Source organism: Nelumbo nucifera, chromosome 2 (assembly GCF_055504915.1).
Source record: "Nelumbo nucifera cultivar China Antique chromosome 2, China Antique-T2T, whole genome shotgun sequence".
NCBI lineage: Eukaryota > Viridiplantae > Streptophyta > Magnoliopsida > Proteales > Nelumbonaceae > Nelumbo > Nelumbo nucifera.
Window position 1 is genome coordinate 18,106,503 of NC_142650.1, and position 18,792 is coordinate 18,125,294.

The window sequence follows — 18,792 nt, forward strand, 5'->3', positions numbered from 1 at the left end:
CATTCGGACCGCAGCTTACCAACAAAGAGTAGCTCGGTACTATAACGACCGGGTAAGAAAACGACACTTCCGCGTCGGCAACTTGGTTCTTTGGAAGGTTATGGTACTTGAGCCCGGCGTTGGCAAGTTCAGACCAAATTGGGAAGGTCCATACCGAGTAAAACGGGTATTTGGGGAAGGCACGTATGAGCTCGAAACTATAGAAGGGAAGCAGGTACCATGAGCATGGAATATTGATAACTTAAGAAGGTACTACTCATGAACTTGCAACCCAAAGGCAAAATTTCCTCAAGTCTATGTGACTACCAAACTGGTCAAAAAAGACGACAGACTGGAGAGAGAATTGCGAGTCACTCCCAAAAGCCTACGGGCTATGGTGCCAAGCTAACAGAAGACCTCGGCACTGCGACAAGTCCTAGGCACCTCTTCGGCATAGGCAGACAAGTCCTATTCGCCTCTTTGGCATAGGCAGACAAGTCTTAGTCGCCTCTTCGGCATAGGCAGACAATTCCTAGTCGCCACTTCAACATATGCAGACAAGTCCTAGACGCCTCTTCGGCATAGGAAGACAAGCCCTAGTCGCCTCTTCAAGATAGGCAGACAAGTCCTAGTCGCCTCTTCGGCATAGGCAGATGAGTCTTAGTCGCCTATGAGGCATAGACAGCTCGGGTGTGAACCCTACGGTGTCCAACTCACCTCGGCGTACAGCAACGTAAGGTTAATCCCACATGGAGCCAAGCTCGTTAGCTCGACACTTAAGGATATCCAACACTTAGGCAAATAAGTGACCCAGGAATAGACAGGTCGGGTATGTACCCTACAGTGTTTGATCGTCCTGGCATGCAATGGCAATTATATCATCTCTACTAGTGTCAAGCTCACCAGCTCGGCAGCAACCTATAGTTAGGAAAAGTTCACTCCTATTTGGTTTAGTTCGCCAACTCGGGAGTAATCTACACTTAGAAAAAAATTTTGCACACAAAGATTGCCAAAACACTTATATTTCAGTGATGTAGAACTTTGAATACAAAAAAAAAAAAAAAAAACTACTATAACCAAGCTCGGAGGCCCGAAATGTACATTGTATGTAAGAAAGTCCAAGAAAAGAGGCACGACTATACATCCAATCTGCCAGAATACCCTCCAGTAGGTAGGTCGGTTTCCATGTGGTCCTCCACGTCCTCTCGGCCTGCCTCTCCTGACGGCCTCACCTCAAGAACTTCATCGTTGCTTTCCCTTTCAAAGGAGTCGGGTTCCTCCTCAGCCTCCTTCGCCATCTCAGTAGTGACGGCCGACATGGAAACAGATCCGAAGTCGAGCTCAGGAAACTTCCACCGCATCAGCCACTTGCAAAGCTTGAAACCTGACCGGTACGAGCTAGATCCATACTCGACCTAGAGTTCGTGAAACTCCGGGGACTCCTTGAAATCCTCGATGGCGCGATCTCTCTCTTGAACCCGCACCTCCTGGATGGCAATGTCAAAGATCTCGGTGCGTTCCTTGATCATCGCCTCGAGGTTCTCGTTCTCCCTCAAGAGAGCCTCCTTCTCCCCCTTAAGTTTCTTCTTCTCCTCCGTCAGTACGAGGATCAGCTTCTCCTGGCTCCAAGCTCCTTTCTTGGCTCGAAGAACCTCACCCTGAACTAAATCCAGCTCGCGGTAAAGCTTCCTAGCATTCTCTTCAGCCTCCCAAGCTCGCTTCAATAGGATCTCGGACTGGTAGACGAGTGAATGAATAGTGGAGTTCACTTGGCAAATAAAAAGCAGACGTAAGTACTATTAACAGAAGAGTAAGAAAATAAAACAAAGGGCGAGTTACTCACCACCATGCAGTAACTAGCCGCTCTTCCTCCGAGCTGACTTGTTGGCATGTCAGCCCATTCTGCGACCTCCGCAGGAAACACGGCATCCTTGCTCTTGAGGAGACCGAGCCGCGGGGTCATTATGCTCTCCTTCGGGAGCTAAGGCTCGGGCACCGAAGTACCCTCGGTCTCGCGAGGCGGGGCTCCCTCGTCCTGGTCCTCGTCCAAGTCAACGACTGGAGGTTGGAGATGGACCTCCTCCTCCGAGAGCTCGGCCGAGATCAGCTCTGGTGCAACGACCTCGGGTTGGGCGGGAACCGACGGACCGACCTCCCGACAAGACCTCTTCGAGGCCTTCCTCTTCTTTCCCCTCTGAACACTCCGCAGAAGGTTTGTTGCATCAACGCCTATCATAGCTTCTGCAAGAGAAAAAGGAAGAAGTTAGTCACGAAGTGAAGTAAGTGCAAAATAAGAAAGAAAAAGCAATGTGTGTGCCGAGGTGGAGGCCTACCAGGAGGACTCAGCACAGCTCGTCTCCTCAGCCAAGAAATCTTTCATTTCAAGGCCGAGGTCCCTCTAGGAATTAGTGACCGCCCTAGTCTCATCATCCAGCCTCACCCCGGGGTCCTTAATGGCCACTCGCCAGTGAGTCGGGAATGGCCATCCCTTAGGGTTCCAAACAAAGGAATACTAAAGGTACTGACTCAAGGGTACTGACTCAAAGGAATACTAAAGGTAAGGGTGTCGGGAAGACAGTAACAGGCTACCAAGGACAATAATCTGTCCGAGGTCATCGTGGAAGGGTCGAAGTCATCCGGATCCCAACCCCGAGAAGAAGATGGGACCCCCTCTCCGGAGGTCGGTCGCTCTACCCAAGGTTCAGGTTCCTCAGGCCGAGATGGCCCGACAACGGGTAAAGGTGTTTCCCCTAAGAGGTGTAAAGAGGAGTTCTCTAGCGAAGAGTTGACCTCACCGATGGGAGTCGAGGACCGCACCTCGGCACCCTCGGGCTCACTAGAATCACTAAGTAACCTATCTATGCTAGCACTAGACATACTGGACAGGAAAAGCAAAGGGGAACAACTAATGAAAGAAGACGAACTCACCAAAAGGACGACAATGACCTCGGACACAAAGGAAGGAGTGGCGAGATGAAGGACTCCGACGCGACCTCAGGAGAGCTCAACTACAAGATTTTTGGCGAAGATAATGGGCCCTTCGGCCCCCTATTTATAGTCCACCGTATCCGGCGATCAACAGCTAGGACTTGTACGATCCGACGGCTCCCATGAAAACCGGCAGCACGCTACCCAAGGACGAAATCGGTTGAGTGCGCTCTTTGGCATCTGCAGAATCCATAAATAGTGTGACGTTCGCGCGTGCCCAGGACGCGACCTAGGTCATTTCGTGGTTGAGCCAGATGGTTGAACAGGCCCGACCAACAGTTCACACTCCAAATTGACTAGACCTCGTGCCAAATCCACATGGACTCTTCATGAACTCCCTGCATCGGGTTAGGACCACTGGCACGAGGAGTGGGGGGCAATTGATGAAGGGTGATTTGGAACGACCTAGCAAGAAAGGGACACGTAGGCGCAATCTGATCGAAGGATGATAACTCAGCCAGGCAAGCCCAGTTCGCAACATTCGCGATTTGGGTATTCAGCCACCTCGGCCCAAAATCCGCCTCGGTGTAGAGGCATCTCAACACCCAATCCAGTTCGGGACTAAAGAATCGAAGTTCCATCTCTAGAGTAGAAAATGAAGAGCCAGGAGAGAAAAAGGTGTCAGAGTTGACTCAGCAAGTTCAACAAGACAAGGAGGAAGACCATAGATTAGAGAATCTAATCAGGGTCCGACCTCAAGTTCGGAAGGCATTGCGAAAAACAAAATTGTGCATTAAATACGACATTCTTGCCCATCTAAAGCGCATTCCTGCATTATTAAGTGTTTATGATGCTCTCCAGCTTTCTCCAAATTTGAGAAAGGCATTAATTCAAGCATTGCTTAATCCTGAACAATTCAAAGATGAAGTCAATCAAATTGAAGTACAACCAGAGTCCCCAAAGGTTTGTGCTTCATGTAGGGCATGCATATCTTTCGATGATGAAGACTTACAGCTTGGGACGGAATATCACAACAGCCCTTTGTATGTATCAGGAGTAATTGGCGATACTCCCATCAATAGAGTTCTCTTAGATTGTGGATCTGTTGTTAACCTTCTACCCTTGAAAACTTTATTGGTTATGGGTATGACACCTCGCCAATTATCCCCTTCATGTTTTACCATTCAAGGGTTTAATCAAGAGGGGCAGAAGGCAATGGGTACCATTGCTCTGAAGATTGAAATTGGGCAGCTATATTCCAATGCTTTCTTTCATGTTATTAATGTAGATACTCCGTATAATGTCCTTTTAGGACATCCATGGTTACACACATACGGAGTTGTCCCATCAACACTTCATCAATGCTTTAAGTTTAGCAAAGATGGAAAGGTAAAAAAAGTAGTTGCAGATACGGATCCATTCCAAGGAGAAGAAATACATTATGCGAATGCTAAATTTTATAAATCTGCTAAGTTTCATTCTTTCCCTTCTTCAAAGGAAGAAGTTAAAGAGAATGTTGAAAGTAGTCTTCAAGAATGCAAAGAACCATCAACTTCAAAAATCAAGATTGTTGTATCATTGCAACAGGAAATCAAAGGGAAACAAAAACCCCAGGTTGACTCAAAACCTAAAGCTACCTTTAGGTACATTCCAAAAAGCCAAAGGAAATTCGGGCAAAAGGCTCTTACTTCATTGCAAGAGATTACAATGGCGACATTGATGACAAGTTATACTTGTCCACTTAGGAAGATTGACCAATCCATCACATACACTCAATTTATTGTGTCAACTTCCCTTCTGAAAAATGGAAAAAAGAATAAAAGGTTAGTTCTCCAAAAGTTCAAGCCATCGAGTCATTACCATAATCCTACATGTAGTGATGCAGAATCGACCTCAGTAATCCCTAAGTTCACAGAACATGAAAAGGCTATTTTCAGCCAAGAGGAGAAAAAGCAACCCAACATTATCATTAAAAAGATAGAAAATGGTGGAGAATTCAAAATAGAGATCTATTACATCTCCACCAAAGAGCATGAATCCTCATTGGAGGATCAAGGTATGAACCCTACCTAGGATTCTAATACTTCAATGGCGCTTCAAGGTACAAACCTTATTGTAATAATTTGCAACAGGTAATGCCTCGAGAGGATATCCCTCAATCAGTTTATCTTCTCCATGAAGATGAAAAAATAGAAGAAGTCAAAGAGGCTCAACTTGCACCGTCAAAGCTTGAAGATGGAGGTCAAGCAACAGTAGATGACCTTCAAGAAATCAACCTCGTATGTGTTGATGACCCCAAGCCTATCTTTGTCAGTGCTCTACTTACTAGGGAAGAGCTAATAATGTATGAATCTTTACTGAAAGAATACAAAGATGTTTTTGCTTGGGGATATAAAGACATGCTAGGATTGGATCCCAAAATAGTTGTACATAGATTAGCTATTTCTAAGGATGAGCGTCCTGTAAAACAAGCTCAACGTTGCTTCAGACCAGAACTCACTGTACAAATTGAATATGAGGTTGATAAATTGATAAGTGCTGGTTTTATCAGGGAAGTTGAATATCCTACATGGCTTGCTAATATTGTTCCTGTTAAAAAGAAAAATGGACAAGTCCACATCTGCATAGATTTTAGAGATCTTAATGATGCATGTCCAAAAGAGGAATTTCCACTACCCATTACAGAATTGCGAGTGGATGCTACTACCGGATTTGAAGCATTGTCCTTCATGAACGGTTTTTCAAGTTAAAACCAAATTAAAACGGCTCCAAAAGATGAAGAGCTAACTGCTTTTCGAACTCCAAAAGGGATATTCTGCTACACAGTTATGCCCATTGGCTTGAAAAATGCTAGAGCTACATACCAGCGAGCCATGACAGTCATATTCAGTGATATGCTCCACAACACCGTGGACTGTTATGTTGATGATTTAGTGGTGAAAACTAAAGAAAGAGAACACCACTTAGATGATCTCAAAAGAGTTTTAGACAGACATCGAAAACAGCAACTTAAAATGTGCATTTGGGGTAACTTCAGGAAAAGTCCTTGGATTTATTGTCCGACATCGAGGGATTGAAATTGACCCTATAAAAATTAAGGCAATCTTAGAAATGCCACCTCCCCAAAATTTGCAAGAATTACACAGCTTACAAGGGAGACTTGCTTATATAAGGAGATTCATCTCCAACTTGTCTGGTAGATGAGGAAGGATGCACCTTTTATATGGGATGAAGCATGTCAAAATGCTTTCCAAATCATAAAAAATTATTTGTTAAACCCACCAGTGCTGGCCACACCAATAAAAGGGAAGCCATTAATATTATATATTTCAGCCTCACCAAATTCTCTGGGGCATTGTTAGCTCAAAATAATGATAAAGGAAGGGAAAATGACCATTATTATCTGAGTAAAACCTTAGTTGGGGCTGAACACAATTATTCTTCAATTGAAAAGATGTGCTTAGCTTTAGTATTTTTTGTCCAAAAGTTACGACATTATTTGCTTGCACATCCAATTACCTTAATTTCTAAAGCTTGTCACCTCAAATATTTGCTCTCTTGGCCAGTTCTAACGGGTAGACTAGCAAAATGGTCACTTATTTTATCTGAGTTCGAGATAAAATATGTTCCTTTAAAAGCAATAAAAGGGCAAGCTTTAGCTGACTTCTTAGCAGCTCATCCTGTGCCAGATGACACTGAGCTTTTAGAAGACCTTCCAGATGAAAAGGTCTTGTACATAGAAACTGAAAGACCATGGCAACTCTATTTCGATGGAGCTTCTTCAAAACAAGGCGCAGGAGCAGGGATTATGTTCATCACTCCCACAGGAGATTTAATTCCATATTCTTTCTCCCTCACATCATTATGCTCAAACAATACAGCCGAGTATGAAGCAGTCATTATCAGTTTAGAAATAGCTCGAAATATGAATATTAAATATTTACAAGTCTTTGGAGATTCTCAATTGGTGGTTAACCAATTAAATGAATTGTATGGGGTTAAAAAATTAAATTTAATACCTTACTTTAACAGAGCTAGAGAGCTGATATCTCAATTCAGCAGCATACAAGTGAGCCACATTCCAATATCAGAAAATGACAAGGCTGATGCCTTAGCCAAGTTGGCTGCATCTCTTAGTTTACCTGAACAAAGAAAACTTCAGATTATAGTCAGTGAGAGACATGTTCTACCCCCCATAAATGAAAGCGTTTGGGAAACTGAGTCTATGAACTTTGTCACAATTCAGTTGGAAGAAGAAGCCTCAGATTGGAGAATGCCCATAACTAATTATCTACAATATCGGCTCATCCCGATAGATCCTAGGAGTACTGATGTCCTACGCCAAGCTGAACATTACAGATATTTATATAGAAAATCCATTAACGGAATTCTACTTAACTGCCTTTCTGGAAATGAAGTCCAACAAGCTCTCCGCGAAATACACGCAAAAGAGTACGATGTACATCAGAATGTCCCTAAAAGGGTAGGACATTTAGAAGAATTGGGCTATTTTTGGCCCACTATAATCTTAGATGCTATCTGCATCTTAAGGAAATGTGTTAACTGCCAAAATCTAAGGGGTATGTTACTAGAAGATGTCAATGTTAACATGGTCACAGTGTACCAAATCGAAGAAGAAATAGATTGGAGGCAACCCATTATTGATTATTTATAATATGGGTGATGAAGGGTGATTTGGCACGACCTAGCAAGAAGGGGACACGTAGGCACGATCTGATTGAGGGGTGACAACTCAACCAAGCAAACTCAGTTCGCAACATTCGGAACTCGGGTATTCAGCCACCTCGGCCCAAAAAACCACCTCGGTGTAGAGGCACCTCGACACCCAATCCAGTTCGGAACTAAAGAATCGAAGTGGCAGTTCAGGGCTACAGAGCCGAAAATGTCACATGATTGATTCCAAAGGCCTCGACAACGGGCCCCGAATTTCTCGGGATCACGATAAGACTCGTCCTAGCTCCGCCTGAATCGGAGGTAAAACGATAGACCTTATCAACATACTGCTCTCCTACAAAAACGGAACAAACCTTATCTGCACAGCCCGGAGATCTCGTAGATCTTTCGTAAGGCCCATGACTACTCTAGTATATAAAGACATGAAACCTCAAGGCAAAGTACGCGTGATTATTCTACTCATTAGCACTCAAGCTCTCAACCATTCAGCTCGCATTCACAGCATAAGTGCTGACTTAAGCATTAGAGCGACCTAGCCGGGTTAGCTACCCCGGGTTCTCTGATCCGCTGTTTTGCAGATCGCCGCCAAATTGGAGTTCGGATCGCCTTTCAGCTGCGGATTTGAAATACCTCACCAGCCCGTGGCCCTTTGCGCAGTGGGGAATCGACATCCTTGGTCCTTTCCCACCAGCAACAGGGCAGAGGAGGTTCTAGGTTGTAGCAATAGATTTATTTTACGAAGTGGGTGCCAGCCGAACCCTTGGTAACGATCAAGGCCCACAACATACAAAATTTCTTCTAGAAAAGCATAATATGTCGCTTCAGACTACCTCGAGTGCTGATATCGGACAATGGGAAGCAGTTCAAAACTGGTGTGCCGAAATGGGGATTCAACAAAATTTTACCTCGGTGGCACACCCCCAGTAGAACGGGCAAGCAAAAGTAACTAACAGAGCGATACTTCGCGGATTAAAAGCTCGCTTAGCTCGAGCCAAGGTATTGTGGGTTGACGAACTGCCCAGTGTCCTTTGGGCCTACCGAACTACTATTAAGACCGTGACGAGTGAGACCCCTTTCAACCTCACCTATGGTACAGAAGCAGTGATCGCGGCAGAAATAGAGGTGCCCACATTACGATTGGAGGCTTATGATGAGGAAACGAACGATGACGAGCTCCGTACCAACCTAGACCTGGTAGAGGAGGTACGAGACCTGGCTTATATTCGGACCGCAACTTACCAACAAAGAATAGCTCGGTACTATAACGCCCGAGTAAGAAAATGACACATCCACATCGACGACCTGGTTCTTCGGAAGGTTATGGTACCTGAGCCCAGCATTGGTAAGCTCGGACCGAATTGGGAAGGTCCATACCGAGTAAAGCGGGTATTCGGGGAAGGCACATATGAGCTCAAGACTTTGGAAGGGAAGCAGGTACCTCGAGCATGGAATATCGATAACCTAAGAATGTACTACTTATGAACTTGTAACTCTTAGGAAAAATTTCTTCAAGTCTATGTGACCACCGAACTGGTCGAAAAAGACGACTGACTTGGAGAGAGGGCTGCGAGTCACTCCCAGAAGCCTAAGGGCTATGACGCCGAGCTGACAGAAGACGTCGGCACTACAATAAGTCCTAGTCGCCACTCCGGCACAGGCAGACAAGTCCTATTCGCCTCTTCGGCATAGGCAGGCAAGTTCTAGTCGCCTCTCCGGCATAGGCAGACAAGTCCTAGTCGCCTCTTCGCATAGGCAAGCAAGTCCTAGTCGCCTCTCTGAGATAGGCAGACAAGTCCTAGTCGCGTCTTTGGCATAGGTTGGCAAGTCCTGGTCGCCTCTCCAGCATAGGCAGGCAAGTCCTAGTCGCCCCTCCAGCATAGGCCGACAAGTCATAGTCGCCTCTCCGGCAGAGGCAGACATGTCCTAGTCGCATCTTCGGCATAGGCAGACAAGTCTTAGATGCCTATGAGGCATATACAGCTCAGGTGCAAACCCTACAGTGTCTAATTCACCTCGGCGTACAACAACGCAAGATTAATCCTACCTGGAGTCAAACTCGTTAGCTCGGCACTTAGGGATAACCAACACTTGAGCAAATGAGTGACCCAGGCATAGACAGATCGGGAATGTACCTTACAGTGTCTGTTCGCCCTGGCATACAATGGCAATTAGATCATTCCTACAAGTGTCGAGCTCACCAGCTCGGGAGTAACCTATACTTAGAAAAAGTTCACTCCTATTTGGTTTAGTTCACCAGCTCGGGAGTAATCTACACTTGGAAAAATTTGCACACAAAGATTGCAAAACACTTGTATTTCATTGATATAGAACTTCAAGTACAAAAAAAGAAAGAGAGAAAGATTACAATTGACCGAGCTCGGAGGCTTGGAACATTGAGTGTTACAAAAAGAGGGGGGTCCAAGAAAAGAGGCTTCAATCAGTTCGGGGCTCTTCATTCTTATTGGAGACTTCGACAGGAGGATCTGTCTCCATACGGTCCTCACCAGCACTGGTCTCCTCTTCCTCATCAAGCAGGTTGTCATCACTCTCCGCTTCGGAATCCAAATCTTTGACAGCTTCGATGGCCATCTCCTTGGTGATCTTCATCGTGGTTAGGGCGCTGAGGTCGAGGTGGGGAAATTCACGATGGGTCAACCACCTGCTGAGTTTGAACCCCTTCCGGTAACCCATTGTCCCTGCCTCGACCAGCCTTTCCCGAAGCTCCACTAAGGACTTGTACTCCTCAACAGCCTTAACCTTGGCCTCCTTCATCGCCTGAAGCAGTAGTTCGGTTCGTTCCTTCACGTGGGCCTCAAGGTTCTCGACCTCCCTCTTCAATGCCTCTTCACACTCCTCGAGCTCCTTCTTCTCAGACATCAGCAGAGTTAGCAACTCCTTCTTAACTCGCGCATCGTTCTTTAGTTGGTTGATTTCGTTGCGAGCTAAGTTTAGTTCGGCGTGGGCATTTCGAGAAGACTCCTCGGCTTTGAGAACTCGCTTCAGGTTCACCTCGGACTAGTAAGCCAAGGCGTGGATGGAGGAGTTCACCTGCTAGGAGAAGAAAACGAGTATCAGTATACAAAAAATCTAAGTACGAGACAATTTGAAAGACAAGTTTAAGAACGTACCACCATACAATGTGTAGCCGCTCGGGCCCCGAGCTGAACAACTGGCAAGTCGGCCCAACGAGCGACCTCCTCAGTGAACACCGCATCCTTGCTCTTGAGAAGGCCAAACTTTGGAGTCAAAATGCTCCGAACTGGAGCATCGCTGCCCGAAGAAGTGGTAGTCGCTGGGACGGGCTCCAAAGATGTAGCCTCCTCGGGCATGCGGGGTGGTGTGGGCTTGCCCGAGTCCTCCTCGACCAAATCGATTATGGGAGGCTGCTCGGCAATTGGTGGGTGCTCGGGCTCAGGAACGACAGCCTCAGTTGTGGCTACTTCACTCTCGACGCGAGCCTTTTTGGAGGCTCTCTTTTTTTTCTTCCCCTTCTTCATGCTCCCGAAGAGCTCATCGGCAAGGATGTCGTCCATGGCAGCTGCGATGAAAACGAATAGAAAAAGTACAGCAAATAGCGACCCACCAGGAGGACTTAGGCCGGCCTACACGAGATTCTCCTCGGTCACGAAGTTTTCGAACTTTAAGTCGAGCTCCGCCTAAGATCGGACCTCCTCCCTTGTCTTCAGGTCCAGTCTAACGCCGGGGTCTTGGATGACTGCCCTCCAATGAGTCGGGAAGGGCCACCCCTCGGTGTTGCGGACCATGAAGTAACGCCTCTTCCAGAATGGGACCTTATTAGGGAGCTCATGCAACAGTTTGTATCTAGGACAAGGTGACAAGTAGTAAGTTCGCCTGTTGTAATCATGGAAAAGAGAAACACCGAGGAGAAGGATCGAAGAAAAGATGTCGAGGTCAAGGGGACGGTTGTAATCATGGAAAAGAGAAATGGTCCCTACGATATTACGGATAGAGTTTGGGTGTAGCTGGTCTATGGTAATGTTAAAGAATTTAACAATCTCGATTATAAGAGGGTGAAGTGGAAGATGCAGACCGGCTACGAGCTGCTCCTTGAAGATCATGATCTCGTTGTGATCATGATCCCAAGGAAAGTTGCCTAAGGGGATGCTATATACAAGGTCCTTAGGGAGTCTGTACCGGGCTACTAAGGCTAGGAGCCTATCTGCCGTCATTATCGACGGACCGAAGTTGTCTGTCAGCCAACCTCGGTGTGAGGTGGAAGCCAAGTTACCAGAGGCCTCTCGCTCTCGCCGAGGTGAGTTCACCCAAAGCTGACTAAGGACCGTGTCCTGTCCCAAAGTGACCACCTCAGTAAGACAAGGATCCACGGTCTGAGCCGAGGTACCCACATCGGCCCTAGCGGACTCGCCGCTCCCGTCTAAAAGACTATCTAAGCTAAGGCTAGACATATTAAAGGAAAGGACAACGGAATCAAAAGGAAAAAACAAAGGAAGGTGGACTCACAAAAAGGAAGACCGAAAAAAAGAAGGCGACCTCAAACCCATAAAAGGTTGATACCGAACTGGAAGACTTGAGCGCGACCTCAAAAATTGCGGATTTGCGGATTTGTGGCGAGGAAAATGGGCCCTTTGGCCCCTATTTATAGCCAGTATATCCGGGAATCAACGGTCAAGATCAACACGATCCGACGGCTCCTAAGGAAACCGGTTGCACACCCCCCGAGGTTGAAATTGATGTAGCACGTGTTTTAATGTCCGCGGAGTTTATAAAAAGTGTAACAACCACGCATGGCTGAGACGCGACCTGGGTCATTTCATGGTTGAGCCAGGTGGTTGAACAGGCCCGACCAACAGTTCGCCCTTCAAGTCGTCTAGACTTCATGCCAAATCGCACTGGGTTGGGACCCTTGGCACGAGGAGTGGGGGGCAATTGATGAAGGGTGATTTGGCACGACCTAGCAAGAAGGGGACACGTAAACGCGATCTGATCGAGGGGTGACAACTCAGCCAAGCAAACCCAGTTCGCAACATTCGGAGCTCGGGTATTCAGCCACCTCGATGTAGAGGCACCTCGACACCCAATCCAGTTCGGGACTAAAGAATCGAAGTGGCAGTTCGGGGCTAGAGAGTCAAAAACATCACATGATTGACTCCAAAGGCCTCCCCAACGGGCCCCAAATTTCTCGGGTTCACGATAAGACACGTCCTAGCTCCGCCTGAATCGGAGGTAAAACGATAAACCTTATCAACATACTGCTCTCCTTCAAAAACGAAACAAACCTTATCTGCATAGCCCGGAGATCTCGGAGATCTTTCGTAAGGCCCACGACTACTCCAGTATATAAAGACATGAAATAGGTCGCTCTGATGCTTAAGTCAGTACTTATGCTGTGAATGCGAGTTGAATGCTTGAGAGCTTGAGTGCTAATGAGTAGAATAATCACGCGTAGCGGGGTTAGCTACCTCGGGTTCTCTGATCCACTGTTTTGCAAATCGGTCCAGCTCGCCGCCCAATTGGAGTTCGGATCGCCTTCCAGCTAGGAGTAGCCAGATCACGCACCATCAAGAGGCTACTTATAGACCCAAAGAAAAGAGTCGATATACGTAAACGGGCCCCATGTTTCACTTATCTCGGCGACACCTAATATAGAAGATCCTTTGATGGAATCTTGTTAAGATGTCTATCTAATGAAGAGGCAAGAAGAGCATTATATGAAGTCCACTCAGGCACATATGCAGCCCATCAAGTCGGACCAAAAGTTGCAGGCCAATTAAAAAGGTTAGGTTATTATTGGCCTACTATGATTCGAGATGCAATACAATTTCCTTCTACTTGCAAAGTATGTCAACTTCATGGTGATTTTATACATCAACCGCCCATGCCTCTTCATCCTACAACATTATCATGGTCATTTGAGGCTTAGGGCCTAGATGTCATCGGTCCTTTTAAACCACCATCTTCTAAGTCACATTCATATATTTTGGCTGCCACGAACTATCTTTCCAAGTGGACAGAGGCAATTCCATTAAAAGAAATTAGAGCAATAGATGTTGCCAACTTCATTCAAAACCATATCATATACAGATATGGAATTCCCTCCAAAATTATATTGGATAATGCCTCGTACTTTCAAGGCCATGATAAAGTTAGTTGAGAGATATAAATTCCAACATGCCAAATCTGCAGCTTATAACCCCTCATCAAATGGACAAGCAGAAGCTTTCAACAAAGTTCTTTGCAAAATACTTAAGATGGTATCAAAGAATAAAAGAGATTGGCATGAACGCCTCCCTGAAGCACTTTGGGCATCTCGAACAACAGTGAGGACAGCCACTAGATGCACACCTTATAGTTTCGTATTTGAAGCAGAAGTTGTTCTTCCTCTAGAAGTTCAATTGCCCTCTTTAAGAATTGCAACACAACTCATACATCCGGAAGAAAATGTAAAGATAAGGCTTGCTGAACTTGAGGCTCTTGATGAGAAGAGACTCATAGCTCAACAAAGACTTGAAGTCTACCAAGCCCAAGTTGCAGGCACCTTTAAAAAAAGGGTGAGATATCGATCATTTGCGGTAGGAGATTTGGTCTTAACTGTCAGAAGACCTATTGTAATCACAAGGAAAACTTCAAGGAAATTTGAACTTAAATGGGAGGGTCCATATGTAGTCACTAAAGTCTTCCCAAAAGGAGCATATGAACTCTCTGACTCTGAAGGTCAAATAAAGTACCATTGTGTAAATGGCAAATTCATTAAGTGCTTTTATGCTTAAACAAAAAGAAGGCCTAAATGATGAGACAGACCACCAATTGCTCTTATGTGGTTAAACTGATGAGTAAAACCACCATGTCTGCATGTGGCTAAACTACTTAGATAAACCACCAATCACTCTCATGTGGTTAAACTGTTGGAGCAGCACATAAACTATATTGGCTTAATCCCTAAATGGGTACGTTGGCAGCCTAATATATAGGTCCAACCACAACAATAATGTAAAACATATATTCATTTGAATATCAATGTTATTATAAAAGTTTCTAAAGAATGTATGAACAAATCAATACATTTCAAATATCTTTTAAGAGTTGATGCCTTTGCTCATATGAGCTAAGTAAATTCTCATAACTAGCCATGCGAGCCCAGTGGGCTTTCATTTGCTCCTCTCCAGCTTCCAACTTGCAAGCCTTCAATTGAACTTCTCGCTCTTTACATTCCATGAGCTCACGGTCAAGAGCAGATTTCTCTGCTTTCAAGGCCTCATCCTTTTATTGTTCTTCAACAAGTTGATGTCTTAGCTTAGCGACAAGGCATTCAGCTTCCTTGAGCTCAGCAGACAAATCAACCATTCTTGAAGTTATCTAGAAACAGTTCAAAACCATCAGCTTGCCTCTCATGAATAGCATTAATGCGGTCAAGGCATTTCTTATAACGAGAAACGGCTTCTCGGTATTTGAGTTCATCTATACCTGAACCTTTTACAATTACAGCCTGATGGTAAAGAAGGTCTTTAGCTGTAGATAAAACTTTGGTCACAACATGACACAAATTTTCCACCTTCGTCCAAAGATCGGGTGCTAGAATCACCATTGATTGAAGTACAGAAAGGCTGTTATGAATCTCCTTACTCTTAAGGATTAATTCCCTAGGGAGGAATTATTTACAATTTCCAAAATTTCTTGGAAGCTGTGATTTACAAACTCCATCATACGAGACACCATGTTCCCGGGAAAGGTAGCAACAAGAACACCAATACAGTCCTCATTACCTTCTGAGGTAGGTAAACTATGAGCAACAAGCGAAACATTTTCAACCTCAATATTCTTCTCATTACCTTCTAAGGAAGGTAACTAATCGTGGATACATGAGGTTTCTTGTGAATGGCTACTTTCAAATTCAACTTTCTTCCCACTAACCTTCCAAAGAACGTAATTTACCAGAAGCACCATCCATCACCATTACACCACCAGAAGGGTCAATCTAATCTTCAAACATTTTGATATGACCTCCTTTAAATCCTTCTCTCTTTATGAGGTCAAAAGTTCAAATCTGAAATTTAGAATATATCAGCCTAACACCAAGGCAATCTTCAATGAGGTCAACCTGACCTAATCTCTTTATGAGATCAAAATGATTTTCAAGTAAAGGTGTGTTTGTTTTTAAAAAAAAAAAAAACTTATTTCTTTGTGAGATCAATTTAATCTTCAGATCAAAGCAACCTCTTTATGAAGTCAAACACTTGGCTTAATCTCTTTGGGAGATCAAAATGATCTCTTAAAATTGATTTCTGCAGTCCCCAAATCAAATCCTTCTCTCTTTTCAAAGCTGAAATTGAGAACATATCAGCCTAAGACCAAGAAACTCTCCAATTAGGTCCACTTAAAAAAAATCAAAATGATTTTCAAACAAAAGAAAATCTCCTTAAATAGATTTCTGTAGTCAAATATTTTGATATGATCTCTCTTACGATATCAGTCTTTGATCTAAGAGAAGAGATCAGATTTTCTTACGATTGATTTCTGTCATTTATTCTCTTATGATACCAGTCATTGATTTCTGTAGTCAAATATTTCTTCTTTTTCTAAGTTTGATCTCTTTTATGAGATCAGATGTGAAATATGTAATGAGCAAGGGGGTCACGTATGAGAAGCCCCTAATCAAAAGATCATCAGTACTAAAAACAGAGTGAACATACCTGAGAGAGAGAGAGAGATTTTCACTTGATAAGGAAGCTCTGCTATATTTTGTAGCAGACATGTTGTTTCTGATGCAGTGGCTATACTGCAATGTTGGTTTTAGATAAACAGCAGATATGCTGTTTCAGCAGATAATAGGCTGATGCAGTGATTATACTGCAAATCCTGACTTTAATAAACAGCAGATACGCTGTTTCAACAAATATGCTGATGCAGTGATTATACTGCAAAACTGGTACACTGTTTCAGCAATATGCTGATGCAGTAATTATACTGCAAAACTGGATTTAAATAAACAGTAGATACACTGTTTCAGCAGGCATGCTGATGCAGTAATTACACTGCAAATCTTCTTTAAATAAACAGCAGATACGCTGTTTCAGCAAATATGCTGATGCAGTGATAATACTGCAAATCTTGGCTTTAATAAACAGAAGATACGCTGTTTCAGCAAACATGCTGATGCAGTAATTATACTGTGAATCTTGGCTTTAATAAACATCAGATACGCTGTTTCAGCAAACATGCTGATGCAGTAATTATACTGCGAAAAAATTGGCTAAAAAAAAAGAACAGCAGATATGCTGATGTGGTACTGCAAACTTGGCTTTAAATAAACAGCAGATACGCTGTTTCAGCAGACATGCTGATGCAGTGATTATACCGCAATAATCCACTGAAGAAACAAGTGAAGCTTTCTCTTGATAGCAATAAAAAAGTATATATCAAACCTGGTTTAGGGTTTTTTTTCTCCCCAAGAGAAGAGAAAAAAATCTCTCTTTGTTCGTCCACCACTTAAGAAAACAAAGAAAACTTTCATTGTTTAATCACAGATTGTGAAGAGAAGACAAAAAGTCTCTCTTGTTGAAAGATTTCAGCAGCTCCTTGACTTGAAAACTGAAGGAGAGGTTTCCCTTTCTCTCATGAACCGTAGAGAGCTTGTGAAATGCTTGTGAAACAAAAAAAAAAAAATAGAAGCTGGAATGCCAGCCCATGCCTTTTATAGCCAAAATCAGTCTTACAGTCCTAATATGATTAGGATTGTTCATCAGGGTTAGGGTTAATAACAAAGGCTAGGGCGTGCAGCCCACTTAACAGCTTTATAGCAACTTATTTGTGGGTCTAGTTTAAGTTTAAATAAGAATTTTTAAAATAGCCCACTTACAGCTTTTAGTTGGGCCCAAGTACACAGCCTTATTTAGCCCATTTAGTGGCTTCAAAAGGATTCAAATTGACCATTAATACCCTTAAGGGCCCACCTGATGTTTAATTAAAATTATTCATCAACTAAAACAAAGTAAACAAATAATAATAAAAAAGGGAGTAAATCACATCCATCTTCGGATGCTATAAAAAAAAAAAAAACTAATTACATGATTATTTCAAAAAAAAAATCCTACTAAAGCCAGGATTCCACCATGAATCCTACTTAAATTAGGACTCTTATTTTATGAGCCTACAAAATGATAGTCTTGGTCAAAAATAACTCGGGATCAAGATTTAAGGATGGACCAAAGATAATTTGATAAAACCGAAGAGTCCTACTTCAACCAGGACTCTTCCAACTGTGAAAATCTGTGATTAACCCTCAAATAATCAAATCAAATCACATAATTAATAACATCAAGCATATCAAAATCGAGAGTCCAGAGTCCTAGTTGCAATAGGACTTCTCAATTTAACAAGATGAGTAACTATAAAACCTCATCAAATTAATCAAACAGTTAGATTATACAAGATTTTGTCTAACGAAAGATATTGCAAGAGTCCTGATGATACAAGGACTTCCAATTTTGGCTCAGTTCTTTAATAACGATAAAACTTTCATAAAATTTTGACTTTAACTGCTTTTTTAGCCCTGCATGCCCATATTCTAGGATTCTGGGCCCACAGTGCTCAAGAGGGCACTGTTGAAGTCATTTTTTTATTCAAATAATTTGTAATAAGTGGGATAGCTAGTCTACTAGCCAAATCATTTAAGTGGGGAGTTCCCTCTCTTTAAGTGGAAGGGACAGGTGTCCTTCACCTAGGAGGAAGGGGTAGTTACATAACCACTCCACTCCCTATTTAAGCTCCTTAAGGGGAAACTAGAAACAGAGATACACACAGAGAGACTCTTTAGAGAAAATTTTCACAAGAGATTCTTAAGAAAAGCAAAGATAAGGAGAGAAGAAAAGAGAAGTGCTCAAGAGAAGGCAAGGAAGGAAAAGTCTCACTAATACAGGTAGAGAAAAGGAAAGTCCTCTCTGTACTTCCTATTTATGTCTTCTGCTATGTATCCTTCTTTCTCTCCCTTTTGTTATTACTTTTGAGAAAGGAAAAAGAGGGAAATAAACCATCTACAACCAAGTGCCTTTACTTGGTAGATTATGGTCCCTCTTTCAAGACAAAGTTAGGGATTAAACCATCTACAGTCTAATTCTCGAAGACTGATTATGGTTCCCTTCAAATGAAAATGAAGAGTAAGGGGGAATGAACCATCTACAACCAGGTGCCTCTACTTGGTTGATTATGGTCCCT

At 43.5% G+C, this 18,792-nt stretch overlaps 1 protein-coding gene across 17 annotated transcripts in view; it reads right to left on the bottom strand.

Moving 5' to 3' along the window:
* CPL2 (carboxyl-terminal domain (ctd) phosphatase-like 2) overlaps positions 1 to 18,792 on the bottom strand; it is an 85,137-nt gene that overhangs the window by 37,018 nt on the left and 29,327 nt on the right. Inside the window, exon 14 of one of the 17 annotated variants that reach the window (XM_010258277.3) lies at positions 1,838 to 2,220. The exons of the other annotated variants lie outside the window; for them this stretch is intronic. Coding sequence (XP_010256579.1) covers positions 1,961 to 2,220 — 260 coding nt within the window. The 3' untranslated portion in view covers positions 1,838 to 1,960. Of the gene's footprint in view, positions 1 to 1,837; positions 2,221 to 18,792 lie in introns of those variants that run through there. 17 annotated transcript variants of the gene reach the window in all.